General features: G+C 52.0%; 1 protein-coding gene across 1 annotated transcript; it reads right to left on the minus strand.

Annotated features, from left to right (window-relative positions):
* Positions 1–4,353: 4,353 nt before the first annotated feature.
* Positions 4,354–6,006, minus strand: LOC311202953 (butyrophilin subfamily 3 member A2-like; the record flags this gene model as incomplete). The annotated part of the gene is made up of 3 exons (XM_084277595.1): positions 4,354–4,388; positions 5,185–5,409; positions 5,745–6,006. 3 exons carry the CDS (start codon positions 6,004–6,006, stop codon positions 4,354–4,356), a joined length of 522 nt encoding a protein of 173 aa, XP_084133721.1.
* Between the last annotated feature and the right edge of the window lie 5,747 nt (positions 6,007–11,753).

The following is an 11,753-nucleotide window of genomic DNA, read 5'->3' on the forward strand; positions in this document are numbered from 1 at the left end:
GAGTTTTGATTGCTGCTTTTCATGGCATCAGTTTTGCACTTGCAGCCCTGGGGCAGTAGTCTTCCTTGGTTCTGCACTGATGGTGGCAGAGGGGCACCTCAGTGACCCTTAATAGACACTCACCTACTGCAGGTGTTTCTTCTTACAGTACCTGCTGTGTGCTGCTGCTCCAGGTTCTCCTTGCAGAGCTTGCTGGTGGGTGTCTGCAGCTGTTAAAGCTCCATATCTGGATTTGGTAGTGAAGCTGGAGGCTGAAGCAGAGTCCTGCTTCTGTGGGTCACCAGGGTCCAAGGTGCCTCATTCTCAGCCTGCCCACTGCAGGTACTTGCAGGTTATGAAACCACCCATCTCCTTCTCTGCCCCTCACACACTGCTCAGCCTTGGAACTGTTTCCTGCAGCTCCGGCACCTGACACAACCGACCATCAGCCAGTGCCCACCTTGTGCAGACACTTACCTTTTCAGCAGGAGAAGGGGGTGTGTGCTCACTGCAACATCCTGCCGTTACTAAAGTCTCCTTCTGTCACTGAAACCCGGGAATAAACCTCGGAACACCAGTGTGGTGCCAGACGACAGGCATTCTCTATTGCAGCGCTGGCTGCGCGGGGGACAGCTCCACCTAACGGCGCAGTCACAGAGACACAGGCTGACCGGGGTTGGCAGGGACCTCTGGACATCATCTAGCCAAACGCCTGCCATAGCAGGATCACCTTGAGCAGGCTGCACAGGACAGCATCCAGGATCACGAGGTTAGAATGTCTCCAGAGATGGAGACTCCACAACCTCTCTGGGCAGCCTGGCCTGGTGCTCTGCCACCCTCACAGGAAAGAATTTCCCCCTCATGGTTAGGTGGAACTTCCTCTATTCCAGTTTTTGCCCATTGCCTCTTGTTCTGTCCCTGGGCACCACTAAAAAAAGGTCTGATCCCATCCTCTTGATACCCACTCCTCAAGGATTTATCAGCATTGAGAAGATCCCCCCTCAGTCTTCTCTTCTCTGGGCTGAGAGAGACCGAGTCCCTCATTCTCTCTTCATAAGAGAAATGTTCTAATCCCCTCAGCCTCTCTGTAGCCCTTTGCTGTCCCCTCTCCAGGAGCATCCTGTCCTTTATGACCCAGGGAGCCCAGAGCTGTGCACAATATTCCAGATGAGACCTCAAAAGGGCAGAGCAGAGGGGGAGGAGAACTTCCCTGACCTGCTGCCCACACTTCTCTTGATACCACTCAGGATGCCATTGGCTTTCTCAGCCATGAGGGCACATTGCTGGCTCATGGTCAGCCTGGTGCCCACCAGCATTCCCAGGGCTTTTCCCCAGAGCTGCTTCCCAGCTGGTCACCCCTAACTGTACTGGTGGTGGGGTCTGTTCCTCCCTGGGTGCAGGACCCTGCACTTGCCCTTGTTGAATTCCATAAAACCCTCTCCCCACAGGCACCCCTGGGGCTCGGGGAAGGTGTCCCTTGTCCCCGCTGCCCCTTGTGCCGTCCTTGAGCCCGGATGATGCGGGTGTCGGGGAGGTATGTGGGGCCCGGAGGGGTCCTGGGGGGGTCACCTCCACGAGCACCTGCAGCAGGAAGATGTTCAGGGCCGCCCCCCCCAGCTGGATCTGCCACTTCTGCGGGGAGGGGTGCGGGGGGGGCTGGCACCGCGGTGGAGGTGGGGGGGGGACAGAACTGCACTCCTCCCCTGGGGCTGCAGGGACCCCCAAACACAGAGACACCTCACCCCCCCCAAATACACACGCATCCTCTGCATATCCCAATTTTCACTCGTGAGGAGCCATCTATAACCAGCTCTTCTCCAGCTCCCAACTCGGTATCTCTTCAGTCTGGCCTCTCTTCACTCTGGGTCTCAATTACTTCTAAGCAATTACATAGCAATTCCTCCAGGGCTCTCCCAACAACTGCTGGGCTCTGGGCAGAGGTCCCTCTCAATTCTAAGTCTGGGGAGTCTGTTAATACAACTTCATACTTTAGGATCCGGCTGCCTGTTAACCATTCCTCTGCTTTTTGTTGTGAAACATCCCTGACATTGTGTGGGGTATACACCTTTACAGGAGAGCTCAAGGTGATCTTCCTAACTTCTTCTAGTGATAATGCTGTAGCTACCAAAGCTCGGAGACCAGCAGGCCATCCCCTGCTTAGTGGATCAAGAAATTTAGAACAATACCCCATGGGTTTTTTGATTCCTGCCCAGTCCTGAGTAAGAACTCCATTTGCTGTCTGGTTTGATGCATTTACAAATAAATAAAAAGGTTTTTCTAGATCTGGGAGGTCCAATACAGGTGCTTGTATTAATGTCTTCTTTATTTCCTCAAATTTTTATCATCTTCAATAAACCACTTAAACTGGTTATTAGTTAATTTCTCATATAGGAATTTTACCTTTTCACTATAATTTTCAAGCCATGGTCTGCAATATCCTAATAACCCCAATACTTGCCTAACCTCCTTTTTAGTTTGTGGGGGTCTTAAGGATAGAATCCCAGATACTCTATCAGGATTTAACTTTTTCTTCCCCTTACTTAGTCAATGTCCTAAGTATTTTACTTCCTGCTCTACAAACTGTAGCTTAGATCGGGACACCTTTAATCCCTTTCCCCCTAAAAAGTTTAGCAATTTAATGGTGGCGTTTCGGGTCCCCTCTTCAGTTTCTCCTGCTATTAATAGATCGTCCACATATTGTAGTAATTTTACCTCCTTGGGCATAGTGAAATCTTGCAGAACTTTTTCTAAAGTTTGTCCAAATAGATTTGGTGACTCTGTAAACCCCTGTGGTAACACAGTCTGTCTTAATTGTTGTTTTCATCCCGTATTGGGGTCCTCCCATTGAAAAGCAAAATAATCTCTGGATGCCTGTTGCGAGTTCCTGCCTCCAAAATCCAGATCTTGGGAAATAATGTATATCCAGGGGCTTTGGAAGTGCAAAGAGGCGCTAGGAAAAGACTGCACAGCAATAAGGTTAAAAGCGACAAGTTCACTTTATTCAAGCCGGCTGCTGTTATATAATATATAGTTATATAATAATTACATTTATATTCATATTAAATATTGCATTCTCTTATTGAATATTTATAATAACATTTTTATAAAAATAAAATAAATATTTTATATAAAATATATTATATAAAATATAGGTATTTTATATAAAATATATATTATACACATAATTATACTACATAATGTTATATAATACCTTTGAGGGTTACATAACTAGGGGCCAGAATAGAGGGGGGTGTCCTGGATCTCCGCTCTCAGCTGGGGTAAAACCACGACAGGGGAAAGGCCACCTGCACCGTATCAGGTTTCCATCACCACAACGGAATTTCTAAGTATGCAGAGCTCTTGCTACAGTTTCATGTTCCCATGCTTTTAGCCCTTTGTTAGTGATTTCTCAAGGCTGTTTTCCAAGCAGGACTGTGGTGATATGTAGCTGTGGCCTTGATCAGCCAGCCAGGTTCCCACCGATGCCTCATCCAGAGGACAAGTCCAAAAAGCATCCTTCAAATCTATGACACTATACCAAGTGTGTTTGGGAGATATATGACTCAATAAGGTATATGGATTTGCCACCACAGGGAATTTGGTAATTGTTGGCTGATGTACCGCTCTTCAGTCCTGCACCATCTGGTATGACCCATCTGGGTTTTTTACAGGGAGAATGGGCGTGTTGTGAGGTGAAATACATGGGTCTAGAGTTCCTTGTTCCAAAGGTCTGTCAACTACAGGTTTTAATCCTTTCCAGCCCTCCATAGGGATAGGGTATTGTTTGATTCTGATTGGGCGGTGCGGGTCTATTATTTGAATGCTACCTCTACATCTTTTAAAATAGGCACTTTAAAAGGTTCTTCTTTTGCTCCTACTACTGACATATGGTTTTTCCCTTGGTCTATTCCTTTTGGAAGTTTTTGAATGGTTGATTTTTCAGCCCCAGTATCTGCTAAGAATAGAACTTCCTCTTCATGGGGAAGTTTATTTTATCAAGGGCTTTGTTGATGTTGAAGTTCCCAGAAGATAAAGTCCCTGACATCCCTAATCTGCAAATAAACCCCCCACAAGTGATGTTTATGAAAGGGGACAGCTTTTCATGTGGTGACTGCTCATAAGAGAGTAAACAGAGCCCCCAAAGCCCAGGAATGGATCTCTGCAGCCTGATCACATCTCATGGCTAGTGCACAAGGATCCGTGGTAAGGGAAGAGGATACAGCCCAATACTGGTCTCCGTGACCTGCCCACCCTCCCAGGCACATGGCCTGGAGCTTTCCCAGCCCCATGGATGCCGGGATGTACAGGACCATTAAGGAGGGAAAAGGCTGAGCACAAAGCATCCAGGAAAAGGGCCCCACGCCATGCTGGAGCTCAGGGACACTCGTCCAGGGCTGCATCCCGTTGCCCTGGAAAGCAAAACCAAGAAGTGATGTGTGACCAGAAGGAACAAACACTCACCCCAGGGCTGATCCCACAGGAGCACACGGAGCTCGGGCTGATCCAACTCCTTCTTGGGGAGCAGGACCAGACCACCTTGCTCATGGGAATGGCTCTCTGCCAGCAAATCCCCCGCCAGCCCACCCAGGCTCTCTGGGGCTCAGCCCCAACATTAGGACCCCGAAAGTGTAGTCCCTGCTCGGGTCCCCTGTGCCAGTTCCAGAGGGTCTCTGGGACCTTCCCACCAACCAGGCTCCCTGTCCTCCCACCCACACCACACTATTTCCTCATACCCTTCTGTCCCTGCCCAAAGAGCTTTTTGATGAAGGCAACACGTCCCTCAGGTGCAAATGTATTTTGCCTTCTCCAGAGATAAGCTCCGAGGCCAAGGAGCCCAATGGAGAGCACAAGAAGCACACCCAGAGCGGCCATCCAGGGACGGGCATCATGGAAAAAGGGAGCTGAGAAACAAACAGATCCGCAGGGAAAGGGATCAATTTACACTCAAGTTTGTGGGAAGAAGGACCAAGAGACCCTTGCCCCACACCTCCCAGCCCTTGTCCCACGAGCCCTGGCCTCAAGGGGACAGAGTCCCCTTGTGCCCCACACCCCCACACTGCACCCCAAGCCCAGACCCAGCTGCTCCAAGCAAGGCAGCCACCCCCCGCCCTGCTCCAGCGCCACAGGGGCTGGCTGCAGCCGTCGCACCGGAGATGTGCAGGGACGCCTCCTGCTCCTGGGCCAGGCGGCGGTTCCTGACCACACAGGACCAGTTCCCCTCTCTGGTTCCTGTCACCACGATGGCATCTTCGATGTCAAACAGGCCCCTGGCATCAGGGGAACATCTCTGGGAGACCGAGGGGACACGGTGCCCGTTGGGGTCTTTCCACAGCACCTCCGGTTGCGGGAACCATCCGGTCGATTGACACAGCACCCGGATGCCTCCGGCCTCGTAACCCTCTAGAGAGAGCTGAGGGCCAGAGCCTGTGGCTGGGGAAGAGATGAGGACTGGGTCAGGGAGGGATGGGCTCAGCTCCAAGGTCACCACCACATCCCAGAGCAGACCCATTGCAGTTCCCACCAAACCCACCCCAACCTGTGCAGGAACCACTGAGTGTTGATGCCCAACAGCCCCAGATCTCCCCGGCACAGCAAGACTGAGCTGCCCAGCTTCAGCACCTGAAGGCAGTTTCTGCAACCCCCAAGGCTACCAGACACCGTGTCAGCTCTCCTGGGGCACCAAGGGATGGGACACAGGTCTGGGAAGGACACATGAGCCCAGGGGCACCATGACCACCCCTGGAAACACCACACCAGACACAAACCTGTCACCTGCAGCTCCACCAAAGCTTCTCCATAGGAGGCACCATCTGTCACAGTGCAGACGTACTGACCATCATCAGAGGGTCTCAGCCCAGAGAGTCTCAAGTCCAGGCTTCCACTGGAAAGACCATCTCTGACCAGCTCTGTCCTCCCAACATATTCCTCCATCTGCTTCCACAACAGGTCCTCCCCATGTCGGTAGTGGTGCACCGTTTCAGAGACCCTGTGCCAGATCCACCTGATTTCCCAGCTCTGAGCGTCCATGGCTGGGGACAAGCGACACGGCAGCACAATGTCCTGTCCCACGGTGACACGGAGAGCATGGCCTGGTCCCACCACTGTGAAGTCAGCTTGGCCATGGAGAAGGACACAGAGACACGGAGATGGCACCTATGTTAATTGAGGGTGTTGCAGGCCAGGGCTGAGTTTGGCATGAGCCAGGCACGCTCCATGCCATGGGCGTTGCTTTGCCCTCCCATGGTCCAGAGACCCCAGAGAAACTGCAGCGGGAGTGGGAGGATTGGAAGGAGAAGGAGGTTTACCGGGAGCAGGAACCTGCTCCAGAAAACGACCACCACCCCAGCCAGCCCTGGTGCAAGTGAGAGCCGTTTGATAGAAGCACTGCAGGACAGGACTGGAGGGGAACCCAGGGTGAGGGACATATAGTGTAAAGAGCCCAAGGGAAAGTCAAGCTATGCAGGGCCCACCCTGGACTGGGGTCCCCCTGCCCCACCAGAGCTCCCTGCCCCACATCTGCCACCCATAGCAGATGAAACCCCCTGCCAGCCCTACAGGATCCCTACCTGAACACAACTGGAAGATGCGGAGAGTCACCCAGTACATCAGGAGGTCCCCAGGGCTCGCCAGGAACCACATCTGTGGCCGTGCTGGACTGTAGGGAGAGGAAGGGAGGCAGAGGAGGGTGATGGGGGTTACAGCCACCCCAGAGGGGCTTGCAAAGAAGGGCTTTCCCTGCCCCCTAAGAGGCACCAAAATCCCCAAACCCTCTGCGTGAGCATGATGGCTGAAGAAACTAGTGCTCAAGGGCAGCATGGGACTACACACGGCTCCCCAGTGCAGCCCCTGCTGCCACCCACTTCCACTTACCTCGATTTCTGGTATTTCTGTTACTGACTCTAAACGACAGGAAATAATGAACTCCCCCGCAAAAAAAAAGATGCATCCTCTAGGAGAGGATTGTCTGCTCTATGAAACACGCTTCTCAGAATCACTCATCATTTTATATTTGTGGTTTGGAACTTCTGCTTCTGGGCAGGACTTGAGTCCCACCCTAGGTGCTTTGCTGAAGCTCTTCACCCTCCTACCAAAGCCCAAACTCAATAACTAAAGCTGGAAGCAGGAACCAGGCACAAAATAGCAAAGGGCCAGTGTAGAGTCCTTCACCTCTCAAGGAATAACCCCTGGCACCAGTACAGGTTAGGAGCTGACCTGCTGGGAAGCAGCGCTGTGGAAGAAGACATGGCAGTCTTGGTGGAACTCAGGCTGACCATGACCAGCAACGTGTCCTCAGGGTCAGGGAAGAGAAATGTGTGGGCAGCAGGTTAGAGAGGTTCTCCTGCCCCCCTGCTCTGCCCTGAGGAGGCCTCATCAGGAATATTGTATGCAGTGCTGGGCCCCCTGGGTCAAGAAAGACAAGGAGCTCCTGGAGAGGGTGCGAAAAAGGGCTATGAACATGCTGAGGGGACTAGAACATCTCTGAGGGACTTGAGACTGTTTAGCCTAGAGAAGACTGAGGTGGGGGGTGGATCTTCTCAATGCTGATAAATATTTGAGGGGTGGGTATCATGAGGATGGGGTCAGTCTGTGTTCAGTGGTGCCCAGGGACAGGACAAGAGGCAATGGGCAGAAATTTGAAAGTAGAATCATAGAATGTGTTAGGTTGGAAGGGACCTCTAAAGGACATCTAGTGCAGCCCCCCTGCAGTGAGCAGGGACATCTTCAATAGATCAGGTTGCTCAGAGCCCCATCAAGCCTGATCTTGAATATCTCCAGGGACGTATTTATAGGGAATATAAGAAGTTCCACCTAACCACGAGGAGCAACTTCTTTCCTCTGAGGGTGGCAGAGCCCTGGGACAGGATGGCCAGAGAGGTTGTAGAGTCTCCATCTCAAGACTTTCAAAACCTGCCTGGATGCTGTTCTCTACAGCCTGCTCAAGGTGATTCTGCTCTGGCTGGGGGTACTGTATGGTCTGGGTACTGCCCAGACCCAGCCGCTGCCTCCCCATCCTGCTCCTTGATGCTGGGGCATCAACCCCACTGTTGCCTGTTCCCGTGGGACCGAGCCTGGTTGTGGCTGTTCTGGGCCAGACCCTGGGATAGGATCTCTCAGAGGAAGGAGATGCCCCTCCCTAAATGAACCTAGGTGTGATCTCTGTGTCTCTGTGTCTTTATCCAAAGCTGACCTCAGAGTGGTGGGACCAGACCACACTCTCTGTGTCACTGTGGGGCAGTATGTCATGCTGCAGTGTCACTTGTCCCCCGATGAGGATATTTGGAGCTGGGACATCAGGTGCATCTGGCACAGGGTTTCTGAAACGGTGCACCACTACCAAAATGGGGAGGACGTGTCCGTGGAGTAGATGGAGAAATATGTTGGGAGGACAGAGTTGGTCAGAGATGGTCTCACCAAAGAACACCTGGACTTGTGAATCTCTGGGTTGAGACCCTCTGATGATGGTCAGTACGTCTGCACCGTGATGGATGGTGCCTCTTATGGAGAAGCTATGGTGGGCCTGGAGATGTCAGGTTTGTGCTTGTTGTGGTGTTTCCAGGGGTGACGATGGTATCCCAGGGCTTGTGTGTCCCTCCCAGACCTCTGGCCCATACTTTTTGTGTGACAGGAGACCTGGTACATTGTCTGGAAGCCTTGGAGCTTCTTGAATGAGGACTGATCAGTGCAGAGGCTGCCTTGAGGTGCTGAAGCTCGGCATGTTGGACTTGTTGTGCCAGGAGGTTTGCAGGAGAGCTCTGGGATGATTGGGCATCCATAATCTGCAGTTCCTGAACAGGTTGGGGTGGGTTTGGTGTCCAGTCCCACAGCCCCAGTGGGAGCTGTGAGGGGTCTGCTCTGGGATGTGGTGGTGGCCTTGGAGCTGAGCCCAAACAGGATCTGTTTGTTTCTCAGCTCCCTTTTTCCACGATGCCCGTCCCTGGATGGCCAGTCTGGGTGTGCTCCTTGTGCTCTCTTGTTGGTGTCCTTGGCCTTGTAGCTTATGTCTGGAGAAGGAAAGGTACCTTTGCCCCCAAAGGACGTGCTGCCTTCATCAAAAAACAGTTTGGGTAAGGATGAAAGGGGACAAGGACACAGTGGGGTGTGGGTGGGAGGACAGGGATCACAGCTGGAGCATCTGGCTGGTGGGAAGGTCCCAGAGACCCTCTGAAGCTGTTCCCACTGAGGAAGCAAGCTGCTCTACTTAATTCCTCTTCCTCCAGCTTTGCTTTTCAGCGCTGCTTTCCAGAGAGCTGGGTGAGTTCTTCTGGCCCCTTCCCCCAGCAAAACCTCCTGGCACAGGAGCCAACGGGAAGGACTTGGTTTTTGGGGGGTTCCTGATGTTCATGCTGAAATCTAGAGAGGCTGGGTGGGCTGACTGTGGGATTGGCTGGCAGGGAACCATTCCTGGAGGTCTTGTCCCACTCTCCAGAAAGAAGGAATAGAGGAATAACCCTGATTTCTGGCTGCTCCAGCAGGATCAGCCATGGGTTGAGTGGTTGTTCCCTCTGATCACTCGTTGATTTTTGATTTTGCTTTCCAGAGGAATGAGTTAGTTCTCCTAGTTAGTATTAGGAGAAGTCTTAGTACTAGGAGAAGTAAGGAAGGGAGACAGGAAAACAGCCACCTTAGACTGTGGCCTCCGGGGCTCACCACGAGCCACATCTGCATCCGTGCTGGAGAGAAGGGAGGGTAAGGGAGGCAGAGGTGGACGATGGGGATTACACCTGCCCAAGAGGGGATGGCAAAGAAGGGTTGTACCTGCCCCCAAAAGAGGCTCTGAAATCCCCAAACCCCCTGCATGAGCACCCCAATGGTGGAAGAAACCAGTGCTCAATGGCAAGACAGGACTGTGCATGGGTCCCTGGTGCAGCCCCCTACTCTGTCCCACTGTTCCTCACCAGGATTTATTGCAAATCCGTTACTGGCCCTAAATGAAAGTAATATTCAAACCCCCTGTGGTCACGAGCTGCCAGATGCACCAGGCTGACTAAAACCTGAACAACCGTTAAGCCAGTGTCAGTTGCAGATTTACTGTCTGTAGCTGGAATGTGAGTGACCCTGTGCTTCTCACAGCAGTTTGTGCTGGAGTTTCAGCACTTTTAGAAGATGTTTCCTTCCCAAAATGGGCTGATGTTCTCATGTATGACCATTGTTGCTGAGGCAATGAGCACAGCCCTGACCAGACCCTGGCAAATTGTCCACCCGAGCCAGTTCCACTGAGTCCATCTCTTTCACATTGGTGGTTTTAGGACATTTGGGGGTTCAGGACAATGGAGAAAAAAAGCAGGAGACCATCAGTTCAAAGAAAAATAAAGGAGAAGAAGGAAGGAAAAAGAAGCCCAGAGGTCTTGGGGAGAAGGGAACACTGTGACCTTCAGGAGTATTCTGCTGCAGAAGGGCAGAGGCTCTGTGGGGCACTAATTCCTGGCCATGGACACTTTGGGGTGCCCTGCTATTCTGGGGACTCATCCACAGGTTACTGTCCCTTTGATTCAAGGTGATGCTGGAGTTCCAGCCTGTGCAGAAACCACAACAGTCAGGCAGGTGTGCCCTCAGCTCAAAGACAATGACCACATCCAATAGCAGAACCATCACAGGTCCCAACAGGGCTGCAGGACTGGCCACAAAACTTGTGCAGAAACACAGAGCATTGATGCCCAACAGCCCCAGATCTCCCTCCAAACACCCTGGCACAGCAAGACTGATCTACTGAGATTCAGCATCTCAAGGCAGCATCTGCAATAACCCATCTTTGCTCAAGAAGCCCTAACGCTTCCAGAAAATATGTAGGGTGTCCTGTGGCACAAAGGGAGAGGACAGAGGTCTGAGAGGGACATAAAAGTCCAGGGATACCAGAACCACTCCCTGGCAACACCACACCAACCACAAACCTGCCACATCCAAATACACCACTTTCTCCATAAAAGGCACCACATTTCACTGTGCAGATGTACTGACAACCATCAGAGGGTCTCATCCCAAGATTCACAAATCCAGACTTCTCTCCAGACATGGAGAGACTATGTCTGACCAACTCTGTCATCCCAACATGCTTCTCCAACTGCTCCCTGGACAGGAGCTCCCTATTTCATCAGTGGTGCACCATTTCATAGACATGGTGCTGGATCCCCCTGATATCCAAGCTCCAAGGATCCACGACAGGGGACAACTGACAAGGCAGCGTGACATCCTGCCCCATGGTGAGATGGAGATGGTGGCCTGTTCCCACCACTTGGAATTCAGCTTGACAACAAAGAAGGATACAGAGACATGGAGATTGTGTGTTGATTGATTTAGGGTGTTGCGGACAAGGGTGAAGGTTGGCATGAGCAGTGGATGCTCCATGCCACTCACATTGCTTTGCCCTCCAATGTTCCAAAGACCCTGGAGAAAATTAAGTAGGATGACTTGAAGGAGGAGTTTTCCCTGGAGTGGGAACCTGCTCCAGAAAACAACCTCCACCCCAGCTAGCCCAGTTGCAATTGAGAAACTTTTCAGGGGAGCACTGCGGGACAGGACTGAAGGGGAACCCAGGGTGTGGGACACAGGGAAGTCACTCACCGGACATGCATAAGCTGCTCAATGTACCTTCTAACAGCACAGCCCACGGAATGGCTTCTATTAGGTTGCAGAAGAGATCAAAGTTTGCTCTTCTGAAGTTCAGGGTAGCTATCCTACTTTTTGGCTTGCTTCTTCCACCCAGGATCTTGAACTCCACCATCTCATGGTCACTTTGTCCCAAGCTGCCCCTGATCTTTAATTCCCTAATGAGCCCA

The sequence above is a fragment of the Gallinula chloropus genome (assembly GCF_964237585.1).
Source record: "Gallinula chloropus genome assembly, chromosome: 32".
NCBI classification, from domain to species: domain Eukaryota; kingdom Metazoa; phylum Chordata; class Aves; order Gruiformes; family Rallidae; genus Gallinula; species Gallinula chloropus.